This window comes from Ranitomeya imitator, chromosome 1, assembly GCF_032444005.1.
Source record: "Ranitomeya imitator isolate aRanImi1 chromosome 1, aRanImi1.pri, whole genome shotgun sequence".
NCBI lineage: Eukaryota > Metazoa > Chordata > Amphibia > Anura > Dendrobatidae > Ranitomeya > Ranitomeya imitator.
The window spans coordinates 286627124-286654360 of record NC_091282.1 but is presented as its reverse complement, the minus strand read 5'-3'; the positions used below and the strand labels follow the sequence as shown (position 1 = coordinate 286654360).

The window sequence follows — 27237 nt, the reverse complement described above, 5'->3', positions numbered from 1 at the left end:
TATTTTGCCTTTTGATCTTTATAGCATTATTGGAGCATCATTTTTTTTTTAAATCAATACTAACTAAATATGTTATTTTTAGTAAATGAATTTCTTATCACCCATCAATAATACTATTAATTCACAGATTAATCTGTGGTCAAGTACATTGAACCAGGCTAACACAGACTTCGCTATTTAGTTGGCAAATTAATTGCTTAGACTGGATACAACCACATCTCGATTCATGCAGGACTGGGTATAAACTAATCTTGTATAAATAACACCCAGGCCCCAAAAGGTCAACAGGGAAAGTGCAGGGGTCCCCAAACAAATCCCAAACTGAATCTCCTTATTTTGCTCTTGCGGTGGAAACTGATCAGGACGGAGACTGTGAAATGGCTTTTTCTTCAAGGGGGTCCACTGAGATGGGAGGTTCTTCAGAGGGGGGGATGCACCACCTAGTAACTCTCCTTCTCTGTTGTATGTTCTAAATGCAGTAAATAAGTGCATCTCAACCCTCAAAGCTCTAACAAGCCAAGTAGACTACAATCAGGAAACTATCTATAATCCAACTGGATGTTCAGAAAGGAGCAGAACGTACCATGGCCATTGAGGGCTTGGTAAGAGCTGGAAGAACCATGTGGCTCCTGTCCATAGAGATGTAAAAAAAACACGCACAGGTGGTGGCAGAGTTGTTGGCCAGAGCTAAGGATCTAGAAAACTGCCAGAGACCTAACAACATTAAGCTTGGTGGGAGTCCTGGAGAAAGTGGAAGTAGGGGATCCAGACGTCTTTTTTTGAAAATGGCTCCTTGACCTTTGCCAAATAAGTCCTTACTCACCTATTTGAGATGGAAAGCACCCACAAGGTCCCTACTAGATAGGGACCAGTGGGCAGACCTTGTTAGCCAGTCTTGATTAAAATACTACATTATAAGGATCGAGATATTATCTTCAGAAAGGCTCGGGAGATGCAAGATATCAGGCTTGGTGGGCAGCGAAAGAGAGCTATGTTTATGGATGTCAAAAGGAAATTAGGATCACTAATAGTTCAGTACTTTATGATTTATCCTGTCAAATTAAAAGTGGTGGCACTAGATATTACGACATTCCTTGAAACATCAAAGGATGCTTTGAGATGGCTGGACACTCATGAGCGTCAGATCGAGCAGAAGGGAGCCGGAAGGGCCTGGGTGGAAAATAATCCATGGAAGGAGAACATTGTAACATTTAAAAATTCCGATGGGGGGAACCTACATTTATCGGGGGATGTTGTATTGGAGTCCTGGATCTCCTTGTTTAAGGGTACTGTCACACAGTGCCATTTTGATCGCTACGACGGTACGATTCGTGACGTTCCAGCGATATCGTTACGATATCGCTGTGTCTGACACGCAGCAGCGATCAGGGATCCTGCTGAGAATCGTACGTCGTAGCAGATCGTTTGGAACATTCTTTCTTCGCTGGATCTCCCGCCGTCATCGCAAGATCGGTGTGTGTGACACCGATCTAGCGATGCGTTCGCGTGTAACCAGGGTAAACATCGGGTTACTAAGCGCAGGACTGCGCTTAGTAACCCGATGTTTACCCTGGTTACCAGCGTAAATGTAAAAAAAAAAAAACAGTACATACTTACATTCCGGTGTCTGTCCCTTGCCGTCTGCTTCCCGCACTCACTGACTGCCGGCCGTAAAGTGAAAGCAGAGCACAGCGGTGACGTCACCGCTGTGCTGTGCTTTCACTTTACGGCCGGCAGTCAGTGAGTGCGGGAAGCAGACGGCAAGGGACAGACACCGGAATGTAAGTATGTACTGTTTGGTTTTTTTTACGCTGGTAACCAGGGTAAACATCGGGTTACTAAGCGCGGTCCTGCGCTTAGTAACCCGATGTTTACCCTGGTTACCTGGGGACCTCGGCATCGTTGGTCGCTGGAGAGCTGTCTGTGTGACAGCTCTCCAGCGACCACACTACGACTTACCAACGATCACGGCCAGGTCGTATCGCTGGTCGTGATCGTTGGTAAATCGTATAGTGTGACGGTACCCTTAGAAAGTTTAACCCCTTTACCCCCGAAGGTGGTTTGCATGTTAATGACCAAATAAACAACACTTAGAGCTGTCAAAGCAGCTACTAAAAGGTCAACGACAATCTATATTGGACCAATAGGAACCTTTTATGTACTAGAGATACCACAGATAAAATATAACTTTAAGTTATATTTTATCCATGTTAATGACCAAGCCAATTTTTACAATTCTAACCATTGTCCCTTTATGAGGTAATAACTATGGAACTCTTCAATGGATCCCGGTAATTCTAACACTGTTTTTTCATGACATATTGTACTTCATGTTAACATTTGTTTGATATGACTTGCGATTATTTGTGAAAAAAAACTGAAATTTGGTGAAAATTTTGCAATTATCCAACTTTGAATTTTCATGCCCTTAAATCACTTAAGTAACATTTCCCACAAGTCTACTTTACATCAGCACAATTTTGGAACCAACATTTTTTTGGGTAGGGAGTTATAAGGGTTAAAAGTTGACCAGCGATTTCTCATTTTTACAACACCATTTTTTGTTAGGGACCACCTCACATTTGAAGTCACTTTGAGGGGTCTATATGATAGAAAATACCAAAGTGTGACACCATTCTAAAAACTGCACCCCTCAAGGTGCTCAAAACCACATTCAAAATGTTTATTAACCCTTCAGGTGCTTCACAGGAATTTTTGGAACTTTTTTTTTTTTAAATGAACATTTAACTTTTTTTCAAAAAAATTTTATTCAATTTTTTTATTTTACCAAGGGCAACAGGACAAATTTCACAACAACTTTTGGGGTTCAATTTCTCCTGAGTACTCAGATACCCAATATATACAGGTAAACTGTTTGAGCGCATGGTAGAGCTCGGAAGGGAAGGAGCGCCGTTTGACTTTTCAATGCAAAATTGGCTGGAATTGAGATCGGACGCCATGTCGTGTTTGGAGAGCTCCTGATGTGTCTAAACATTGGAAACCCCTCACAAGTGACACCATTTTGGAAACTAGTCTGTATTTATCATACAACTATAGGATAAGTAATGGATAGGTGTCTTATAGACGCTTCTCCATTACTAAGCCGGGGGCTTGATGTCACCGGTGACATCAACCCCACAAATATTACCCCACTTGCCATCGCTACAGGGCAAGTGGGAAGAGCCGGGCAAAGCGCCAGAATTGGCACATCTAATAGATGTGCCTTTTCTGGGCAGCTGCAGGCTGCTATTTTTAGGCTGGGGGTCTGTCAATATCCATGGCCCCTTACCAGCCTGAGGATACCAGCCCCCAGCTGTGAGCTTTAAGCAAGGTTGATTGTCAAAAATGGGTGGGACCCCACACCGTTTTTTAAAATTATTTATTGAAATAATTAAAAAATTTGGTGTGTGGACTCCTCTATTCTTGATATCCATCCTTGCTCAAGCGGACAACACAAAACAAATTTTCTCAAAAAGAGACTTCTATATTCTCTAGTTAACTTCCTGGGCTGTCGTGGAAGGCATCTCCATACCCTAATGGGGGACAGGAAGCACAAGAGGTTAAAAACCCCTCCCACCTCCCATTAACCAGTGTCTTTCCTGTTCCCCATGGGGCATGGAGAGGTTCCTGGTACGCTGTGCGGCCGGCTCTGGCAGTGGTACCTTAATCTTGTGCCGGGCACTGGTGGTCGGGCCCCCGGGCTTCCTCCTCCATTTTCTGCTCCCGTCTCCTCCGGATTCTGGGACCGCATTCCTGGTCCTCCTGCGTCCCCTTGCGGGGGTAAAGCGGACCAGTGATCCCCTGCCGGAGGCCTCCCTGAGCTCTCTGGCGTCTCCCCCTCCTGTGTGTGCTGTTCGGCGACCCGGAATTCACGTGGTGCTTCGGCGCTTCACTTCCGGGTCGGGCTCTCCTGTACAGGAGCGTTACACGTCCGGGCTTCTGGACCTCCAAACGGCGTGTGAGGCACACTGCATCCTCGCACGCCTGCCTGGGACTGCGGAGGGGGAGGGGACGGCTAATTGCCAGGCGCTGGGGTAGCATTTATTTTCTATATAAAGCTGCAGAAGACGTCTCAGGTAAGCTTGCTCAGCATGGATACGTCTTGCCCTGCAGCTGCAGAGCCCAGCGCTCCCCAAGCCCCAGTAAGTGTGGCAGGGACGGGTCCCATTTAAGGGTGGGTTTAAAGCATACCTTCTTATACTGCTCCCTCTCTCATTTCAGGGAGACAAGCCTGTCCATAAATCCACCACTAAACACAAATGTGCTGTATGTAATGAAAAACTGCCCTTAAAATGGGGAAAAATTGTGCCAACCCAGTACGGACAAATTAATCCGGGCTGAACATCCTTCACTAATAGAAAAGATACGTTCCTTGGTCAGACAGGAGGTTCAAACCTCTGTAGCCACGTTTGCCCCTCCTTCGCCACCACCCTCACCTGGTCCATCGCTTCCCAAGAAAAGGAAGATCCAGGAATATTCTGACTCAGATTCTGATGGCTCTTATGCATCATCCTCAGTTAAATGGGAGGATGTTCTACCTCATAAAACTTCCGAAATCAGAAAATACCTTTTTTCATCTGAACATATTGAAGAATTGGTGTCCGCAGTGCGGAATACTATGGGGCTAAAAGAGGAACCCGTTCCTCAGACTATACAGGATGAGTTATTTGGCATACATACTGATAAACAACTTGGCTTTCCCGTACATAAGAGTATCATTGATATGATCAATAATGAGTGGGAACTTCCAGAGAAACAGCTTACCACCCCGTCAGACTTTAAACACAGGTTTCCTCTGGATGAGGATTCAATTAAATGGAACATCCCAAAAATAGATGTTCAGGTGGCTAAGGTGGCAAAAAAGACTGCCCTGCCGTTCGAGGACTCCTCCCAGTTAAAGGACCCCTTAGATAGGAAGATTGAAAGCCTACTCAAAAAATCCTGGGAAACTTCCACCTCGGCTCTCAGGTTCAATATTGCATCTACCTGTGTAGCCAGGTCTCTCTTCCGCTGGATGGAAGAATTAGAGAACCACATCTCTCAGGGTACTCCGAGAGATGAGGTGTTGGACTCCTTGCCTATTTTAAATAGAGCAACTGGATTTCTTGCAGACGCCTCCATGGAATCTATCCGTGTAGCCGCCAGATCTTTAGTCCAGACAAATTCAGCCAGAAGTGTTCTCTGGCTAAAGATGTGGAGTGGAGATTTCACTTCAAAAATAAAGTTGTGTTCCATTCCCTTTAAAGGTGACCATGATTTCGGGTCTTCATTAGATGACATCCTGGAAAAAGCCACGGACAAGAAAAAGACTCTTCCTGAACAGAGACCTCCCAGGAAGCGTTTTTTTTTTTTTTTTTCGGGCCTCCCAGTCTCAGCCCTCCCAGATTAAGGGCAAAGGGAAATCTGGTAGATGGAGCTATGCCAAGGGGAAACCCAAAAATATTATTCCCCAGCAGCCACAGCAAGAAAAATAATGACTCTGATCCGGGGGGGGGGGGGGGGGCTTGTGGGGGGAGGGGAGGCTTTCGAACTTTGTTCACAGTTGGCGGAATATCTCCAACAGCCCTTGGGTCTTAAGCGTTATCTGGCAGGGTCTTTTTATAGAGTTCGAAGCCCCCCCCTCTCAGGATCCTAAGAGTCACCTTCCCGTTATCTCGGGAGACTCAAAAATTGATGATGTCAGGGATACAAGATCTGATTACCTCGAGAGCAATTTCTATGGTCCCGGTAAACGAACAGGGAAGGGGGCATTATTCCCGTATATTCATGGTAAAAAAGCCCTCCGGACAAGCCCGGATCATAATAAATCCAAAAGCTCTCAATCAATACATCACTTACCGCAAATTCAAAATGGAGTCAGTAAAATCAGCCATCCCTCTGATAGCTCCTCATTCATATATAGCAACAATAGATCTCAAGGATGCCTATTTTCATATCCCAATACATCCTTGTCACAGGAAGGATCTGAGATTTGCGGTTCAGTTGAATCACAAGATTCTACATTTTCAGTACAATGTTCATCCCTTCGGGATCTCCTCGGCCCCAAGGGTTTTCTCCAGAGTCATGGCGGAAGCTGTATCTCCTATCAGGAACCAAAACGTCGCCATAGTACCTTATCTGGACGACCTTCTAATCATTGGTCCGTCCGTCAAAATTCTCAATCAGAGGGTTGCCAGAACTCTGAACATCCTACAACTCTTGGGTTGGGTACCCAATCTAATGAAGTTTCATCTTTTGCCATCAAAAATGATAAAATTTTGGGGGTCCTGTTGGACTCGGAAAACCAAAAATTTTTCTTACCAGAAGTTCACCGGAAGAACTTGATATCCAAAGTCCTAGACTTCAAAAAACAAAAGGTCCCCTACTCTGCGGACAGCAATGTCTCTTCTAGGGTCGATGACGGCCTGCATACACTCAGTCCAGTGGGCTCAGGCCCATTCCAGAGCTCTGCAGGCACACATTCTGGAAAACTGGAATGGAAATCCAAACTTCCTAAACAGGGAAGGTAAAAGCCTTCTTAACCTGGTGGGTGATCCAAACAAACCTTCTCAAAGGTGTGGACTGGATACAAACTCCACTGGTGACAGTAACAACAGATGCCAGTCGAAGAGGCTGGGGTGCTGTTGTGTCGCAAGTCCCATTCCAGGGTTACTCGAATCAGAAAGAAAGCTCCAGTTCTTCCAATTTCAGATAATTGATGGCAGTGGAGAAGGCCCTTCTAGCCGCCAACAGTTAATCGTAGGTCAACATGTCAGAGTTTACTCGGACAATATAACGACTGTAGCGCATCTCAAACACCAAGGGAGTCCAAAATTCAACTACCTGAGTGTTGTATCAAGCAGAATTTTCTGCTGGGCAGAAAAACATTTCCTTTCATTATCAGCAATACGCCTCAAAGGGTTGGTAAATGTTCAAGCAGATATCCTAAGTCGTCACGACTTACAACCAGGAGAATGGAGCCTGAAGACAGATCTATGTCGTGAAGGCCCCATCTGTTCGTCAACATCCTGAAAACGTCTGTTAGCTTCAAGTCGGAATGCACAGGTCGAGACCTATTTCTCTCTAAACCCCAGAGACAAATCTCAGGGAGTAGACGCTTTTGCCCATACATGGAGGTTCCGGTTAGCGTACGTATTTCCTCCAATACCGTTGCTTGCAAAGATCCTTCGGAAGATCCGAGACGATCAGGTCTAGATTATCCTGGTAGCTCCAGCATGGCCGAAGAGGAGCTGGTACCACCTCATCAGGGAATTACAAGTGGATGGTCCAGTCTTTCTACAAACATCAGACGATCTTCTCCTGCAAGGTCCCTTTCATCATCCGAACCCCGAAAAATTCAAACTGGCAGCCTGGCTATTGAAGCCCAGGCGCTAAGAGCTAAAGGACTCTCAGAATCAGTGATCTCCACTTTACAAAAGTCCAGGAAACCGGTCACTAACGCTATATATAGCAAAATTTGGAAAAGGTTCTCCTCGTGGTGTCACCCTTAATGATAAACTTACCTGGAGCAGCCAGTGCCAGGCAGCAGCTGCCAAGGCAAACAGGATCATGGGGTGCATTAAAAGAGGTCTGGATACACATGATGAGAGCATTATACTGCCTCTGTACAAATCCCTAGTTAGACCGCACATGGAGTACTGTGTCCAGTTTTGGGCACCGGTGCTCAGGAAGGATATAATGGAACTAGAGAGAGTACAAAGGAGGGCAACAAAATTAATAAAGGGGATGGGAGAACTACAATACCCAGATAGATTAGCGAAATTAGGATTATTTAGTCTAGAAAAAAGACGACTGAGGGGCGATCTAATAACCATGTATAAGTATATAAGGGGACAATACAAATATCTCGCTGAGGATCTGTTTATACCAAGGAAGGTGACGGGCACAAGGGGACATTCTTTGCGTCTGGAGGAGAGAAGGTTTTTCCACCAACATAGAAGAGGATTCTTTACTGTTAGGGCAGTGAGAATCTGGAATTGCTTGCCTGAGGAGGTGGTGATGGCGAACTCAGTCGAGGGGTTCAAGAGAGGCCTGGATGTCTTCCTGGAGCAGAACAATATTGTATCATACAATTATTAGGTTCTGTAGAAGGACGTAGATCTGGGGATTTATTATGATGGAATATAGGCTGAACTGGATGGACAAATGTCTTTTTTCGGCCTTACTAACTATGTTACTATGTTACCCTTGTAATCCTAACCCCTTCCACCCTAATATCTCACAAATATTAGACTTTTTACAAAAAGGGCTGGAATTGGGGTTAAAACCGAGTACATTAAAAGGTTCAAGTATCAGCCTTGAGTTCTGTCTTTGACCAAGACCTGGCAGGTCATCGTTGGATAAAAAGGTTTATGGTCTCAGCATCAAGACATCATCCAAAACAACAAATCTTTGTGCCATCATGGGACTTAAACATAGTCCTAAAGGGCCTTACGGCTCCTCCATTTGAGCCGCTATCCTCTTGTTCCTCACAGCTGCTGTCCAGCAAAACTGCCTTCTTAAGGTACATTCACACATAACGATTTCGTTAACGATATCGTTGCAACGTCACGCTTTGTGACGTAGCAACGATCCCGCTAACGATCTCGTTATGTGTGACAGCGACCAACGATCAGGCCCCTGCTGGGAGATCGTTGGTCGTTGGGGAATGATCAGGACCTTTTTTTTGGTCGCTGATCACCCGCTGTCATCGCTGGATCGGCGTGTGCGACGCCGATCCAGCGATGTGTTCACTTGTAACCAGGGTAAATATCGGGTTACTAAGCGCAGGGCCGCGCTTAGTAACTCGATATTTACCCTGGTTACCATTGTAAAAGTAAAAAAAACAGTACATACTCACATTCTGATGTCTGTCACGTCCCCCGGCGTCCACAGGGTTAAAACTGCTTTCAGCAGGAGCGCTGCTAATGCACGCGCTCCGACCGAGAGCTTCCCTGCACTGACTGTCAGCGCCGGCCGTAAAGCAGAGCAGACGCTGTTACTGCCGGCACTGACACAGTCAGTGCAGGGAAGCTCTCAGCAGCTGCGCGTGCATTAGCAGCGCTCTTGCCGAAAGCAGTTTTAACCCTGTGGACGCCGGCGGGGGACGTGACAGACATCAGAATGTGAGTATGTAGTGTTTTTTTTTTTTACTTTTACAACGGTAACCAGGGTAAATATCGGGTTACTAAGCGCGGCCCTGCACTTAGTAACCCGATGTTTACCCTGGTTACCCGGGTGCTGCAGGGGGACTTCGGCATCGTTGAAGACAGTTTCAACAATGCCGAAGTCGTTCCCCTGATCGTTGGTCGCTGGAGAGAGCTGTCTGTGTGACAGCTCCCCAGCGACCACACAAAGACTTACCAACGATCACGGCCAGGTCGTATCGCTGGTCGTGATCGTTGGTAAGTCGTTTAGTGTAACGGTACCTTTAGTTGCCATATCTACTGCAAGACGAGTGGGGGAAATACAAGCCCTTTCAATCAGGGAACCTTATCTCAGCATAAGGGACGATTCCATTGTGTTCCGACCTGATCCATGTTTTCTTCCAAAGGTGGTGTCAGAGTTTCACCGATCACAGGATATAGTCCTTCCTTCGTTCTGTCACACTCCCACAAATCCAGAAGAACATAGATTCTATACTTTGGATGTACGTCGTATAGTTTTACACTATTTAGAACAAACTAAATCTTTCAGAATTGACCAAAATCTCTTCGTTCATTTATCTGGCCGAAACAAAGGCAAAAAAGTAGCGAAGAGTACCATTGCCATCTGGATAAAAAAGGCCATAACTGAAGCATATTTAGCTCAGAATGTCACGGTACCTGCAGGCCTAAAGGCTCATTCCACCAGATCTACTTCCGTCTCCTGGGCTGAAAGGGCTGGTGCATCCACGGAGCAGATTTGCAGGGCTGCAACATGGTCTTCTCTACATACATTCACTAAACATTATAGATTGGACGTCTGGTCCAACCGGGATCTAGTCTTTGGCCGGAAAGTTCTCCAGGCTGTGGTCCCTCCCTAAATACAGAATTGGTTGGCATTCCTCCTGGGCTGTCGTGGAAGGCAACTAGAGAAAATAGAATTATTCTTACCGTTAATTCAGTTTCTAGGAGCCTTCCACGACAGCGTTAATTCCCTCCCGACATTCTTGGATATTGTTCTGAGAACCTAAAAGGTAACCGGTGCGTTGGGTTCAGTTGTAAGTCACTGGTTAATGGAAGGGGGAAGGGGTTTTTTAACCTATCGTGCTTCCTGTCCCCCATTAGGGTATGGAGACAACCTCCTGGGCTGTCGTGGAAGGCTCCTAGAAACCGAATTAATGGTAAGAATAATTCTATTTTTTCTGCAAAAACAACTAACCAAAACCATAAACAGCCTCGCTGATACCAATGGCACTGATGGCATAGTTTACTGAAAAAAAAAAAAAAAAAAACCTAAAAAGTTATATGATGCCAACGTGAACAGAGCCTGTACATATGTTTGATAAGCTGGTTACATGAAAGGATAACAAAACTACCAGTAACATGGCAGGATTCTGGTGTCCTGCCACATTACCTATGATCTACAATACTCACATGGCATGGTGCGCTTTAACCTGAGTTCTGCAGTTTCTTCCCCAGTAACAATTTGGTCTCGATGTCACTGCCACTGAAAGGAACACAAAGTACTTTTCATTAATACAATATCTGTAGAGCCGCTCCAATATAGAGTCATCAACTTCCTAAACCATATAACAGTAACATTCACCTCTGTAAAGCGCTGTGCAATTTATGGCACTATATATAAGTGAGGAAAATAAATTCCTCTACCTATTGACTAGAATAAGGGCATTGACCAGTCTGTGGACGCACGGTTTAGTACCAATATCGGGAAGCGACCGCTGTAGTGGGAGGACTTTCAGCCACACCATAAGGCCTCATTCAGGTCCCCGTTTTATCACATACGTGAAAAAAATGAACAGAGTTTCATCAGTGATTGATGAAACAATCATGGTAAAAATGGAAACACTGACCAATGTTTTTCCTCATATGCTACCAAACAAAACCTACTAATTGGGTAACGTTCACGCAACCGTATTTTTTGTTGAAGTGCAGTCCATCAAAAGAACAGGCAGCACTCGGACCATTATTCAATAGGGCAATGCAGATGAGCGATTCTTTTATTTTTTACACTGACTGTGTGTGGGAAAAAAAAAAAATATAGTTACTTACTGATAACGGTATTTCTCTGAGCCCATGACGGCACCACGGAGAGAGGGGATCCGCCCACCAAGGACAGGAAACTTACAGATAAAAAGGCGGTACCTCTCTCCCGCATCAGTTGTTTACAGAGCATGATGGGAGCTTAGGTTAATAACAGAATATAATTTCAACATTGCTCTAAGTCTTAACCGAGATACCGCGTGGCTACTTACTTAGGTATTAGCATACGGACATTTTATTAGTGTGCACACCCATACGTGAAGGGAGGGAATGTACGGGTGCCGTCATGAACTCAGAGAAATACCGTTATCAGTAAGTAACTATATTTTTCTCTGTCCCCCATGACGGAACCACGGAGAGAATTGCAGAGACTGTACATTAGGGAGGGACCACCGCTTCCAGCACCCTTTTCCCAAAGGTGAGGTCTGAGGAAGAGATAAGGTCCAATCTATAGTGCTTATAGAATGTAGAGGGTGAAGACCAGATAGCAGCTCTACATATCTGATCAATTGAAGCACCGGCCCTTTCCGCCCAGGAGGTTGCTACCGCTCTCATTGAGTGAGCTCTGATTTCTCCCGGGACTGGTACCCCACTTGATGAGTACGACAGGCTGATGGCATCCCTGATCCATCTTGCTAGGGTGATTTTGGAGGCTTTTTTTCCCCTTTCCGGGACCCTGGAAACAGACAAAAAGAGATCCATCCTCCCTGCACTCGCTAGTGGCTTCTATTTAATGGATCAAGCATCTCCTAACATCCAATGTAACTTCCTCCTTATTTTTGGGGTTAGGACAAAAGGAGGGAAGAGATACAGTTAAGTTCATATATATATTTGGACAGAGACAACATTTTTATAATTTTGGTTATAGACATTACCACAATGAATTTTAAACAAAACAATTCAGATGCGGTTGAAGTTCAGACTTTCAGCTTTCATTTGAGGGTATCCACATTAAAATTGGATGAAGGGTTTAGGAGTTTCAGCTCCTTAACATGTGCCACCCTGTTGTTAAAGGGACCAAAAGTAATTGGACAATTGACTCCAAGGCTATTTCATGGACAGGTGTGGGCAATCCCTTCGTTATGTCATTCTCAATTAAGCAGATAAAAGGCCTGGAGCTGATTTGAGGTGTGGTGCTTGCATTTGGAAGGTTTTGCTGTGAAGTAAACATGTGGTCAAAGGAGATCTCCATGCAGGTGAAACAAGCCATCCTTCAGCTGCGAAAACAGAAAAAACCCATCCGAGAAATTGCTACAATATTAGGAGTGGCAAAATCTACAGTTTGGTACATCCTGAGAAAGAAAGAAAGCACTGGTGAACTCATCAATGCAAAAAGACCTGGGCGCCCACAGAAGACAACAGTGGTGAATGATCGCAGAATAATCTCCATGGTGAAGAAAAACCCCTTCACAACAGCCAACCAAGTGAATAACACTCTCCAGGAGGTCGGCGTATCAATATCCAAATCTACCATAAAGAGAAGACTGCATGAAAGTAAATACAGAGGGTTCACTGCACGGTGCAAGCCACTCATAAGCATCAAGAATAAAAAGGCTAGACTGGAGTTTGCTAAAAACATCTAAAAAAGCCAGCACAGTTCTGGAAGAACATTCTTTGGACAGATGAAACCAAGATCAACCTCTACCAGAATGATGGGAAGAGAAAAGTATGGCAAGGTGTGGTACAGCTCATGATCCAAAGCATACCACATCATCTGTAAAACACGGTGGACGCGGTGTGATGGCTTGGGCATGCATGGCTGCCAGTGGCACTGGGTCACTAGTGTTTATTGATGATGTGACACAGGGCAGAAGCAGCGGAATGAATTCTGAGGAATTCAGAGCCATACTGTGTGCTCAGATCCAGCCAAATGCAGCCAAACTGATTGGTCGTCGTTTCATACTACAGATGGACAATGACCCAAAACATAAAGCCAAAGCAACCCAGGAGTTTATTAAAGCACAGAAGTGGAATATTCTTGAATGGCCAAGTCAGTCACCTGATCTCAACCCAATTGAGCATGCATTTCACTTGTTAAAGACTAAACTTCAGACAGAAAGGCCCACGAACAAACAGCAACTGAAAACCACAGCAGTGAAGGCCTGGCAGAGCATCAAAAAGGAGGAAACACAGCGTCTGGTGATGTCAATGCGTTCAAGACTTCAGGCAGTCATTGCCAACAAAGGGTTTTCAATCAAGTACTAGAAATGAACATTTTATTTAAAATTATTTAATCTGTCCAATTACTTTAGGTCCCTTTAAAGGTACTCTGTCACCTAAATTTGGAGGGAACAATTTTCAGCCATAGGGGCGGGGTTTTCGGGTGTCTGATTCACCCTTTCGTTACCCGCTGGCTGCAATATTGGATTGAAGTTCATTCTCTGTCCTCCATAGTACACTCCTGCGCAAGGCGGCCGCGATCCTCTCATTGCTGCCTCTCCTCGCACACCCTAGAGGCTTGCTAACCCCAGCGGTGGTGCCTCGGGTCACCACCCCAGCCGAGGCAGGGGACCCCCGCTGCCTGGATCGGACTGATTGGCCCCGGAATCCCAAGACGAACGAGGTAGGCTTCTGTAGGTCTCCCATCAAAAGCCAGGAAACTAAACTGATGCGGGAGAGGTACCACCTTTTTATATGTAGGTTTCCTGTCCTTGGTGGGCGGGGGACGACGATGTGTGCAAAAACTGTAAAGCGCTGCGGAATATGTTAGCGCTATATAAAAATAAAGATTATTATTATTATTATCCCCTCTCTCCGTGGTGCCGTCATGGGGGACAGAGAAAAATTGCATCATGTACTAATTTACAAGTCTATAGGTGTGTAAAAATGTATAAATAAATAAAAAAAATCGCCTGCCATACGGAGCCACAGTATGTTGGCATCCAACCTTTACGGATACATTGCAATTCTGTAACAAAGGAAACTGGAAATGGTCCTGTAAGGCTACTTTCACACATCAGGCACAATCCGGCAAGTTTTGAAAAAAACGGATCCGTTTTTTTCTCAGAGTTGAATTAGCGCCGGATGGCCATGCATTTCATCTCTCTCTCTCTCGGAACAGGAAGTCCAAACTCTATCCCCGGGTTCATTAAAAAAAATAAATAAATGGATCCGTTGCATCAGTTTTTCACAGTCTGCAACGAATCCTTTTTTTTTTTTACAAATTTGCCGGATCCTGCCCAACGGCAAAAACCTGATGTGTGAAAGTAACTAATAGCGGCTGCAGTTAAAAAAAAAGAAAAAATCATCTCACTTTTCCGGATGAAACTCAAAAGTTTTTTTAAACACTTCTATGAACATCTCCTAAGTGTGTTAATAACAAAAGTGGCATCAATGTGACATCTGTGATTCTGACAGATCCACAGACTTGTATTTATGATTTCAATCTTTTACCTGGACCAAAAGCGGACACATTTCCAGTTTTTTGTCCAGACATGTGGACAGCCACATCTACTATATAATTGTCTAAGGGTCACTTCCGTCTGTCCTTCTGTCTGTGTCACGGATATTCATTGGTTGCGGCCTCTGTCATGGAAATTCAAGTCGCTGATTGGTCGCGGCAAAACAGCCACGACCAATCAGCGACAGGCACAGTCCGGAAGAAAATGGCCGCTCCTTACTCCCCGCAGTCAGTGCCCGGCGCCCGCATACTCCCCTCCAGTCACCGCTCACACAGGGTTAATGCCGGCGGTAACTGACTCCGTAACTGCTGCTATTAACCCTGTGTGTCCCCAACTTTTTAGGCCATGTTCACACGTTCCTGATTTCCCTGCTGTTTTTTCTGCACTAAAAACCGCAGCTCTTGGCAGAAAACGCAGGTCCTTTTTTTGGTGCGTTTTTGGTGCGTTTTTTGATGCGTTTTTTAGTGCGTTTTTTAATGCAGTTTTCTATGCAGAGTCTGTGTGTTTTCTAGGAAGTTTTTTAGGGTTAAAATGGCTGAAAATACCCTAACCCTATTCTAACCTTAGTGGAAAAAAAGAAAAACTCTTTATTTTTTTATTGTCCCTACCTATGGGGGTGACAAAGGGGGGGGGGGGTCATTTACTATTTTTTTTTATGTTGATCACTGAGACAGGTTATATCTCTGATCAAAATGCACTTTGGAACAAATCTGCCGGCAGATTCGGCGGGCGCACTGCGCCCGCCATTTTGGAAGATGGCGGCGCCCAGGGAGAAGACGGACGGACGGACGCCAGGATGCCGGGTAAGTATAAGGGGGGGAGATGAGGGCACGGGGGGGGGCGTCGGAGCACGGGGGGGTGGCATCGGAGCATGGGGGGGTGGGATTAGGGCACGGGGGGGCAGCCACACTGCAGCGGTTATGCACCACAAACCGCAGAAAACCCGCAGATATTTTTTTCATCTGCGGGTTTGACCTCACAATGGAGGTCTATGGGTGCAGAACCGCTGCAGTTCCGCAAAAAGAAATGACATGGTACTTCTTTTTTACCGCAGCTATTCAGCGTGGCTTTTTTAGTTAATTCCCGCATCATGTGCACAGTGGTTCCTGTTTTCCATAGGGTACAGTGTACTGTACCCTGCATGGAAAACAGCTGCGGAGCCGCAGTGGCAAAATCGCGGCGGTTCCGCAGTAAAAAACGCACTGTGTGAACATGGCCTTACTATTGATGCTGCCTATGCAGACCCGCCACCTCTCTGAAAAAAAAGCATCACCACTGGGCAGAGGCTTTGGTCACTGTCACAGCCCCCCCATCTCTCTGAAACGAAGCATCATCACTGGGCAGAGGCTTTGGTCACTGTCACAGACCCGCCACCTCTCTGAAACGAAGCATCATGACTGGGCAGAGGCTTTGGTCACTGTCACAGCCCCCTCATCTCTCTGAAACGAAGCATCATGACTGGGCAGAGGCTTTGGTCACTGTCACAGCCCGCTCATCTCTCTGAAACGAAGCATCATCACTGGGTAGAGGCTTTGGTCACTGTCACAGCCCCTCCATCTCTCTGAAAACGAAGCATCATCACTGGGCAGAGGCTTTGGTCACTGTCACAGCCCCTGCCACCACCCTGACACAAAGCCCCTGCACTGTCTCACCTGTGCACAGTGTCTGCTCTGCTGTCATAGGAATAGTAATAAGCACAGAGAGCAGACACTGTGCACAGAGGTGACAGAGCAGAGACAGCACTTTGCACAGGGGGGACGCCGCCGTCCACAGGGGAAGATGCAGCTGTGACAGCACAGCCCCTGAAACAAGTATCACGGATGACTTGTGTTGAGTGATACCTTCCAATATCGGGAAATATCGGATCGGATCAACCAATACCCAAAAAATATCAGGCATCGCTGATTCAGAGTAGTAGTAGTCCCTCATCCGGCTAATGTGTTGAATGTAAAAAAAAAAAAAAAACAACACAAACATACATACATACTCTCGTTCATACATACTGCATACATTCTACATGCATACATTCATTCATGCATACATTCATTCATGCATACATTCATTCATTCATGCTACATGCATACATTCATTCATGCTACATGCATACATTCATTCATGCTACATGCATACATTCATACTACATGCATACATTCATACTACATGCATACATTCATACTACATGCATACATTCATACTACATGCAAACATTAATACTACATGCATACAACATACACACTACATGCATACAACATACACACTACATGCATACTACATGCATACAACATGCATACTACATGCATACAACATGCATACTACATGCATACAACATACATACTACATGCATACAACATACATACTACATGCATACAACATACATACTACATGCATACAACATACATACTACATGCATACAACATACATACTACATGCATACAACATACATACTACATGCATACAACATACATACTACATGCATACAACATACATACTACATGCATACAACATACATACTACATGCATACAACATACATACTACATGCATACAACATACATACTACATTCATACAACATACATACTACATGCATACAACATACATACTACATGCATACAACATACATACTACATGCATACAACATACATACTACATGCATACAACATACATACATGCATACAACATACATACATGCATACAACATACATACATGCATACAACATACATACATGCATACAACATACATACATGCATACAACATACATACATGCATGCAACAAACATACATAAAGACAGACACACAGTACATAACAGAGTACATACTCACCATCACTTGTCACTTTGTTCCCCGAAGCCAGTGTCATCTGTAAAAAAATATTAAAACAACAAACAAACAATATACTCCCTGATCCGCAGAAATCCACGAGTGTCCCACGACGATCTCCCGTGGAGAACAGCATCATCAGCTGATGCGACCGCTCTCTAGGGGCTCCAGGAATACAATAACGGGAGAAAGGTATCCTTCCGCACTGTATTCCTCCGCCACTGTAAAAAAATAGTCCCTAGTCTCACTTTTGGCATTGCTGTGTGATTAAGTTCCCACACAGCTTTTGCCATAAAAAGAGACCAGTGAACTAGAGTAACCTCTCAGTGATGCACTGCAGGAGCCATTGTCTCCTGTCAGTGTGTCACTGAGGGTCCTATAGAGCAGTGACATCACCCGATGTCACTGTTCTATAGGGGAGATCGTCGTGGGACACTTGTTATTAATTGGACTGCGTCGGACAGGGAGTATACGGTTTATTATTTTACGCTTTTTGCAGGCGCTGAAGTATGGCAAGTATGGTTAAATTAAGAATAATAAAATACTTTTTCTGGCTGTGTCTTTATTTTGTTTTTAACCCTTTCACTACTCTAGGATTAATAATGGATAGGCGTCTTATTGACGCCTCTCCATTATTAACCCGGCTTAATGTCACCTTACAATAGCAAGGTGACATTAACCCCTTAGTACCCCATATCCCACCACTACTTGGGAGTGGGAAGAGAGGGGCTAAGTGCCGGAATTGGCGCATTTTACGGATGCGCCATTTCTGGGGCGGCTGAGGGCTGGTATTTGTAGCCGTCAATATCCATGGCCCCTCTCTAGGCTATGAATATTAGCCCGCAGCTGTCTGGCTATAAAATATAGGGGGACCCCACTTCATTTTTTTTTGCGGGGTCCCCCTATTTTAATAGCCAGTAAAGGCTACGCAGACAGCTGCGGGCTGATATTCATAGCCTGGGAGGGGCCATGGGTATTAACCCATTCCCAGGCTACAAATATTGGCCCCCGGCCGTCAGCTTTCCCCCTCTGGCGCAGAAAATTGCGCGGGAGCCCACAACGTTTCTTTTCTTTATGTTCATTAATCAACATCGGCCTATCTATGGATATATCTATCTGTAGATACATAGATGTTTCTATCCATATATCTATCTGGCTAATTTCACACATCAGGTTTTTGCCGTCAGGCACAATCTGGCAAGTTTTGAAAGAAAAAAGATCCGTTTTTTTTTCAGCTGGATCCGTTTTTTCTCATAGAGTTGTATTAGCGCTGGATTGCGCCTGATGGCCACATGTTTCATCCGTTTTTTGCCGGATCCGTGAAAAAAAACTGTATCCGCCAGACGGAAAACACATACAGAGGAACGGTTTTTCTGTCCGGCGAAAAAAGCACAGCAACGGATACGGCAAAAAACAGATGAAACGTGTGGCCATCAGGCGCAATACGGCGCTAATACAACTCTGAGAAAAAACGGATCCAGCAAGAAAAAAAACGGATCATTTTTAAACTTTGTAATACGAAGCTGTAGTACAGGCTAAAAACTGAAGGTACCTACCTGGTAACTCAGAAGGTGGGATGTTTTGTCTGTATTGATAGGTGAGATCTCGAAAGTTACGCAGGCCACAGAAATAGCAAAGCACAGTATTACCGTTAATCCTGTAATCTGAAAAAGATAGATGAAAAAATTAAAGGAAACCAGAACACCAATAACATAAAACGGAACCTTTCACCAGTTTTGTTATATATCAACTAAAACCATGACCTTATTTAACACATGTGCTGTATTCCACTAATGCTTATATAGCCCCCTGACTTCCCCTGTATTCCCCCCAGAAACATTTTAATGTTCTCCCATGCGTTTTTGGTGTTTCCGTGCGGGCGCCGCACACCTCAAATCACCGCATGCGGACACATCCGCATACAACGCATGTCCCTGCGTACCCAATGTTAAAGATAGATACGCAGGGAAAACGCAGGACGCAGCCAGCATTAGGCGGAGCCTGGGCGGACCTTCACGGAGGAAGCAAGGAGCAAGTATGCTGCCATCCGAACGCAAGTCTGAAACAAGCCTTAGAGAACTTTTTTTTTTAGCTAGGTAGTGAAAGGGTTAAATTTTGTGCCTTGTGCAAATGGCCTTTACAAAGGGAAGATCCTGATAATATGAAGAGGTCAGTGCTGTTCCTTCTGTGAAGCTGGGCCACAGAGTCCTGCTCACAAAAGCCCCCAATACACATTAAAGGGAACCTTACTGCTACCCTTGCCCCCGTAAACCAGCATCACCATTGAGTCTTTGCAGATTTTGCGCATATGGACATTTTTCTACTTCACTGGGAACGTGCCATGAAGTAGAGTATATGTACCCAGACTCCACTGGCGCACTAACAGGGATGCAGCAGTGATGATGGATCCAGACAGCTGCAAAGTTTGCAAAGAGCAGGCGGTAACGTTGCTTTTGAAAATCATGTCACCCACACCCGCACAACAAGAGGGGGGATTAGTCAAGGGACATCAATATTCCCTGATTAGCTAATCACCCACTAGAACGTGTTTAACACCTTCCAAATCCCGGTGTTACCCCTTTTAAAATAATAACACTTATACTCATCTTCCGGGGCAAGGGCAGTTCCAGCAGTGTCCTTTCAGGGGTTGTGTAACATTGTCACGCAATCCCTGTGGCCAATTATTGCTGCCTTCACGCTCTATGCTTTTGCGTAATTCCAGCAAAAGCAGCAGTTGCTCTCACCTCCTTCGGATGTCAGCTACGAGGGGAGGGTGAAGCAGCTGCTAAATTGCCACAGGGATTGCCTGGAACGCGCCAACATCGAAGGGGAGTATAAGTGTTATTGCTTTACTGAGAGGAATAAAATAATAGTAATTGAGAAGGGATTGTCCGAGTAGTGGACAACACCTTTAATTTTACATTAATCATTAACCCCTTTACCCCTAAGGGTGGTTTGCACGTTAATGACCGGGCCAATTTTTACAATTCTGACCACTCTCCCTTTATAACTCTAGAACGCTTCAACGGATCCCGGTGATTCTGACATTGTTTTCTTGTGACATATTGTACTTCATGATAGTGCTAACATTTCTTTGATATTACCTGCGTTTATTTGTGAAAAAAAATGGAAATTTGGTGAGAATTTTGAAAATTTCGCAATTTTCCAACTTTGAATTTTTATGCAATTAAATCACAGAGATATGTCACACAAAATATTTAATAAGTAACATTTCCCACATGTCTACTTTACATCCGGACAAGTTTGGAACCAAAATTTTATTTGTTAGGGAGTTCTAAGGGTTAAAAGTTGACCAGCAATTTCTAATTTTTACAACACCATTTTAATTTTTAGGGACCACATCTCATTTGAAGTCATTTTGAGGGGTCTATATGATAGAAAATAACAAAAGTGTGACACCATTCTAAAAACTGCACCCCTCAAGGTGCTCAAAACCACATTCAAGAAGTTTATTAACCCTTCAGGTGTTTCACAGGAATTTTTGGAATGTTTAAATAAAAATGAACATTTAACTTTTTCACAAAAAATTTACTTCAGCTCCAATTTGTTTTATTTTACCAAGGTTAACAGGAGAAAATGGACCCCAAAAGTTGTTGTACAATTTGTCCTGAGTACGCAGATACCCCATATGTGGGGGTAAACCACTGTTTGGGCGCATGGCAGAGCTCGGAAGCGAAGTAGCGCCATTTGACTTTTCAATGTAAAATTGACTGGAATTGAGATGGGACGCCATGTTGCGTTTGGAGAGCCCCTGATGTGCCTAAACATTGAAACCCCCACAAGTGACACAATTTTGGAAAGTAGACCCCATAAGGAACTTATCTAGATGTGTTGTGAGAGCTTTGAACCCCCAAGTGTTTCACTACAGTTTAGAATGCAGAGCCGTAAAAATAAAAAATCTTTTTTTTTTCCACAAAAATAATTTTTTAGCCCCCAGTTTTGTATTTTCCCAAGGGTTAACAGGAGAAATTGGACCCCAAAAGTTGTTGTCCAATGTGTCCTGAGTACGCTGATACCCCATATGTTGGGGTAAACCCCTGTTTAGGCGCACGGGAGAGCTTGGAAGGGAAGGATCACCGTTTTACTTTTTCAACGCAGAATTGGCTGGAATTGAGATCGGATGCCATGTCGCATTTGGAGAGCCCCTGATGTGCCTAAACAGTGGAAACCCCCCACTTAAAACTGAAAGCATAATCCAAACACACCCCTAACCCTAATCTCAATGGTAACCCTAAACACACCCCTAACCCTGACACACCCCCTAACCCTAATCCCAACCCTATTCCCAACCGTAAATGTAATCCAAACCCTAACTTTAGCCCCAACCCAACTGTAGCCCTAACCCTAACCCCAGCCCCAACCCTAACCGGAAAATGGAAATAAATACATTTTTTTAATTTTTCCCTAACTAAGGGGGTGATGAAGGGGGGTTTGATTTACTATTTATAGTGGGTTTTATAGTGGATTTTTATGATTGGCAGCCGTCACACACTAAAAGACGCTTTTAATTGCAAAAAATATTTTTTGCGTTACCACATTTTGAGAGCTATAATTTTTCCATATTTTGGTTTAAAGAGTCATGCGAGGTCTTGTTTTTTTGTGGGACGAGTTGATGTTTTTATTGGTACCATTTTCGGGCACATGACATTTTTTGATCGCTTTTTATTCCGATTTTTGTGAGGGCAGAATGACCAAAAACCAGCTATTCATGAATTTCTTTTGGAAGGGGGGGGGGGGGGGGGCGGAGGGGAGAATTATACCGTTCCGCATTTGGTAAAATGGATAAAGCAGTTTTATTCTTCGGGTCAGTACGATTACAGCGATACCTCATTTATATCTTTTTTTATGTTTTGGCGCTTTTATACGATAAAAACTATTTTATAGAAAAAATAAATTTTTGCATCGCTTTATTCTGAGGACTAACTTCTTTTTTTTTCGCTGATGATGCTGTATGGCGGCTCGTTTTTTGCGGGACTAGATCACGTTTTCAGCGGTACCATGGTTATTTATATCAGTCTTTTTATTTATGTATTTATTTTTTGTTATTCCACTTTTTGTTTGGTGGTATGATACTAAAGCGTTGTTTTTTCCTGTTTTTTTTATTACGGTGTTCACTAAAGGGGTTAACTAGTGGGACAGTTTTACAGGTCGGGTTGTCACGGACGCGGCGATACTAAATGTGTACTTTTATTGTTTGTTTGTTTTTTTATTTAGATAAAGGAATGTATTTATTGAAACAATATTTTTTTTATTATTTAGGATTTTTTTTTTTTCTACTTTTTTACTTTGCCCCAGGGGAGGACATCACAGTAAAGTGACAGATCGCTGATCTGACACTTTGCTGTGCACTGTGTCAGATCAGCGATCTGACATGCACAGCAGGGAGGCTTCCCGATGCCTGCTCTGAGCAAGCGCTGGTAAGCCACCTCCCTGCAGGACCCGGATGCAGCCCCGCCGCCATTTTGGATCCGGGGCCTGCAGGGAGAGGAAGGTAGGAGACCCTCGGAGCAACGCGATCACATTGCGTTGCTCTGAAGGTCTCAGGGAAGCCCGCAAGGAGCCCCCTCCCTGCGCGATGCTTCCCTATACCGCCGGAACACTGCTATCATGTTTGATCGCAGTGTGTCGGGGGTTAATGTGTCGGGGGCGGTTCGTGACCGCTCCTGGCACATTGTGCCGGATGTCAGCTACGATAGTCAGCTGACACCCGGCCGCGCTCCCCTCGTGAGCGCGGCTAATCGCGCTGGACATACTATTCCGTACTTGGGAAGTAGGGCCCACCCCACATGGACGGAATAGTACGTCCAATGGTAGAAAGGGGTTAATCACTAAGGCTGGGTTCACCTTAGCGCTTCTGTGCGCAGCGTATGATCCGCATACATCCGCATGCGTACATATCTTTAACATTGTGTACGCAGGGACATGCTTTTGCATGCGGATGCGTACCCATGCGTCGCTTTGCGGTGTGCGGCGGTGACGGCGAAAGCAACATGTTGCATTTTTTGAGGCATCAAACATTGCGCAATAGTCTGCATGTGGACGACTGCGTAAAAAAACGCATTACTGTCTATGGGAACGCATTGGTACGCAAGGACATGCGTACGCATGCATTCGATACGCATGCGTATTTTAGACTGTGCATGTCCAGAAAATAAAGTCACAGCCCCCCACCATGCGCATAAACAACGCAAACGCATTTAAACACATGCGCAAGCAGCGTTTTAGTTTGCATCATGCTCAAGATGATGTGCAGGTGCAAGCATGCTTTTGCATGCGTTTACGCATGCAGACAATACGCTGCGGACACATACGCAAATGTGAACTTAGCCTAAGCAACAGCAATACAGTCATGCTTTAGGCTCCTTTCACACTTCCGTCTTTATAAAGACGTCGCAATGCGTCGTTCTGTGCAAAAAAACGCATCCTGCAAAGTTGCCCGCAGGATGCGTTTTTTTGCACATAGACTTGTATTACCGACGCATTGCGACGTATGGACACACGTTTCATACGTCATGCACTGGATGCGTCGGTAATTGGTGGACCGTCATCACAAAAAAAGTTCAATGTAACTGTGTGACGTGTCCGCCATTTCCGACCGCGCATGTGTGGCCGGAACTCCGCTCCCTCCTCCCCGCTCATCACAATGGGCAGCGGATGCGTTGTAAAACTGCATCCGCTGCCCACGTTGAGCTAAATTTAGCACAACGTCCGTCGGGCCGACGGAAGTGTGAAAGTAGCCTTATTCTTTTTTTTGCCATTTAATTTTTAATGATTATCTGTTTGAGAATCCCCATTGCATGCTGGGATACTCAAACGACTCATCAGAAAGCAGATGCTGCGATCAGTGTCGCAGCCTCTATCCCCACGCTGAAACAAAGTCTCATAGTCATCAGTTATGTCCATTTGAAGGGCTGGGCTAGCCCCTGCTCTACTGAGGATGCTTAGCTTGTCAATTATGACGTATGCTCAGTAGAATCTTGTCACCGTGCAACATTCTTGTCAGTGCACAGTGACCGTGCATATTCTCACAGGCTTTAATGAGAAGTGACTAGCTGGAAAGAGAGCGCACTGTTCGTGCACATTTTAAGAGCACACTGTTAGTGCGCATTTTACGGAGGGAATGAGGAGAGCAGAGACCAGCCCTGCAAGCGATAGTGAGGTCACTTTCGTGGGTAGGTCTGGTCCCTGCTTTCTGCGAGCCTTTCTTGACCGACAGCTGGCTCTGGCTGTGCATCAGTGCACAGCCATCTCTGTCAGTCAAAGTGCCGAGGCGTGCTTACAGACGCTACTCTCACTGCTGTTAGCGGTGATTGCAAATGCTCCAGGGAGGAAAAAAAAAAAAACTTTCTTTGGTCCCGAGTGCTGCACTTTCAGTACAGCAGCTGGGCACCTTTCTAATGCCATTAACCTGCAGGTAAATTGTTTTCTGATCTGAAAGGTTCCCTTCCAGGCAGTTTGTAATCTGTAAATTTGATATATATCTCGAGCTATCCACAAAAATTGACGAACATATATCACATTCACTTCATAGCAAGTGGGTCTTTGGGTGCTCCAATGCCAGGGCTGAATCTGAGTCCCAATCCGACCCAGTTATTGATAAATACTTTGATCATTAATATCTCCGCAATGGAGGTGAAAAAAAACAAAAAAAAAGTTTTCATTCCATACTCAGTTAAAGAGTCCACTTTAATATGAAGAATATAAAGTAGCAAGTTTAGAAATACCGTATATACTTGAGTATAAGCCGAGATTTTCAGCCCATTTTTTAGGCTGAAATTGCCCCTCTCGGCTTATGCTCAAGTCATTCCCAAGGGTCGGCAGGGGAGGTGGAGTGGCAGCTGTCTCATCATACTCACCTGCTCCCGGCGCGGTCCCTGCAGGTCCCTCATTCTCCGGGCGCTGACCGCTTCTTCCTGTATTGAGTGGCCACATTTCACCGCTCATTACTGTAATGAATATGGACCCCCCTCCACTCCCATAGGGGTGGAGCCGCATATTCATTACTGTAATGAGTGGTACCATGTGACCGCTCAATACAGGAAGACGCTGCCGGCGCCCGGAGAACCAGGGACATGCAGGGACCGTGCCAGGAGCAGGTGAGTATAGCGGGGGCAGTGTGCTATATTCACCTGTTCCTCGTTCCACCGTCGGCGCCACTGTGTCTTCTGCATCCTCTGCAGTGACGCTCAGGTCAGAGGGCGCAATGACGCGATTAGTGTGCGCCGCCGTCTGCCTGAGCGTCAGTGCGGAGGATGGGGAAGACACAGTGGTGCCCAGTGGTGGAACGGAGGACAGATGACTATAGCGAGTGCCGGGGGCCTGAGCGACGAGAGGTGAGTATGTCTTTTTTTTTTATTTTATTTTTTTCAAATCGCAACAGCAGATGGGGCAAATATCGCTATGGAGCATCTTATGGAGCCATAATCAGCATTTGTGCAGCATTATACGGAGAAAATATCTCTATGGAGCATCTTATGGGGCCATAATCAGCATTTGTGCAGCATTATACGGAGAAAATATCTCTATGGAGCATCTTATGGAGCCATAATCAGCATTTGTGCAGCATTATACGGAGAAAATATCTCTATGGAGCATCTTATGGAGCCATAATCAGCATTTGTGCAGCATTATACGGAGAAAATATCTCTATGGAGCATCTTATGGGGCCATAATCAGCATTTGTGCAGCATTACATGGGGCAAATGTATCTATGGAGCATCTTATGGGGCCATAATCAACATTTGTGCAGCATTATATGGGACATATTTTAATATGGAGCATCTTATGGGGCCCATCATGAACTGTATGGAGCATTATATGGGGTTCCTGATTCAATATGGATATTCGAAAACACAACCTACTGATGTCTCAATTAATTTTACTTTTATTGGTATCTATTTTGATTTTTGACATTTACTGGTAGTTGCTGCATTTTCCACCCTAGGTTTATACTCGAGTCATTAAGTTTTCCCAGTTTTTTGTGGCAAAATTAGGGGTCTCGGCTTATACTCGGGTCGGTTTATACTCGAGTATATATGGTAGCTTGTTTGGCATTGCTGAATTAGTGATGGACAACCCCATCAAAGGGTCTACCATGCTCAAATACAGAAAGCCATTCTAGCAATAGCCATTAGTAAAGCAAAGGTAAAGAAGACAAAAATACAAACCTGCAGATTCAGGGACCGCAATAGCGCTATCTAGTGGGCATAATGAGCATTGCAGTTATAGGCAGTATGCCCATTATAATTTTGACTGATCTGAAGTGTCTTTAACATGCTATCGCTAAAGCATGGATTTACAGTGAAAATCATATATATTTATTTATTGACCATTATAAAAGAAAATTATCTGCCGTCTACTTACCAGGAAGCATAAAAACACCTCGCTGAACGGCTGCAAGACTTTCATGCAGTAAGTCTTTCCACGTTAAACCCCTGGATGCCAGGTAATTCTAAGGAGATTAAATCCATACAGATGTGTTAGCAGCACTGACATTGCAATACAGAAACACAGCAGTTTAGACCTTTTTCTATGCAGAGCTGGGCCATAGTGCAGTTACATGGGGTCTTTTTGTATCCTTTGAAACTAACATGATTATATAGTTGGTAAACATTGAAAAAAGGAAGGGAGAAGTAGATGAGGAAAAAAAAACTCAATTATGGCATTAAGATTACATCTTGATATTCACACACTGGAGAATATTTGCAGCCAAAGATGTCAGACTCATTGCTCCTTTAAAAAAAAAAAAAAAAATAGATTGCTTGAGTTTTCCTACTAACCTGTAACGGGATCCCATCAGATTTTTGTGATAATAA

The 27237-nt window shown here is 44.6% G+C and overlaps 1 protein-coding gene across 2 annotated transcripts in view; it reads right to left on the bottom strand.

Moving 5' to 3' along the window:
- Window positions 1-27237, bottom strand: part of CHFR (checkpoint with forkhead and ring finger domains) — a 99152-nt gene that overhangs the window by 867 nt on the left and 71048 nt on the right. For both annotated transcript variants that reach the window (XM_069756095.1, XM_069756094.1), the window contains exons 15-17: window positions 26786-26873; window positions 18958-19065; window positions 10557-10629 (exon numbers count right to left, since the gene is read on the bottom strand). In XM_069756095.1, coding sequence (XP_069612196.1) covers window positions 10557-10629; window positions 18958-19065; window positions 26786-26873 — 269 coding nt within the window. The remainder of the gene's footprint in view (window positions 1-10556; window positions 10630-18957; window positions 19066-26785; window positions 26874-27237) is intronic.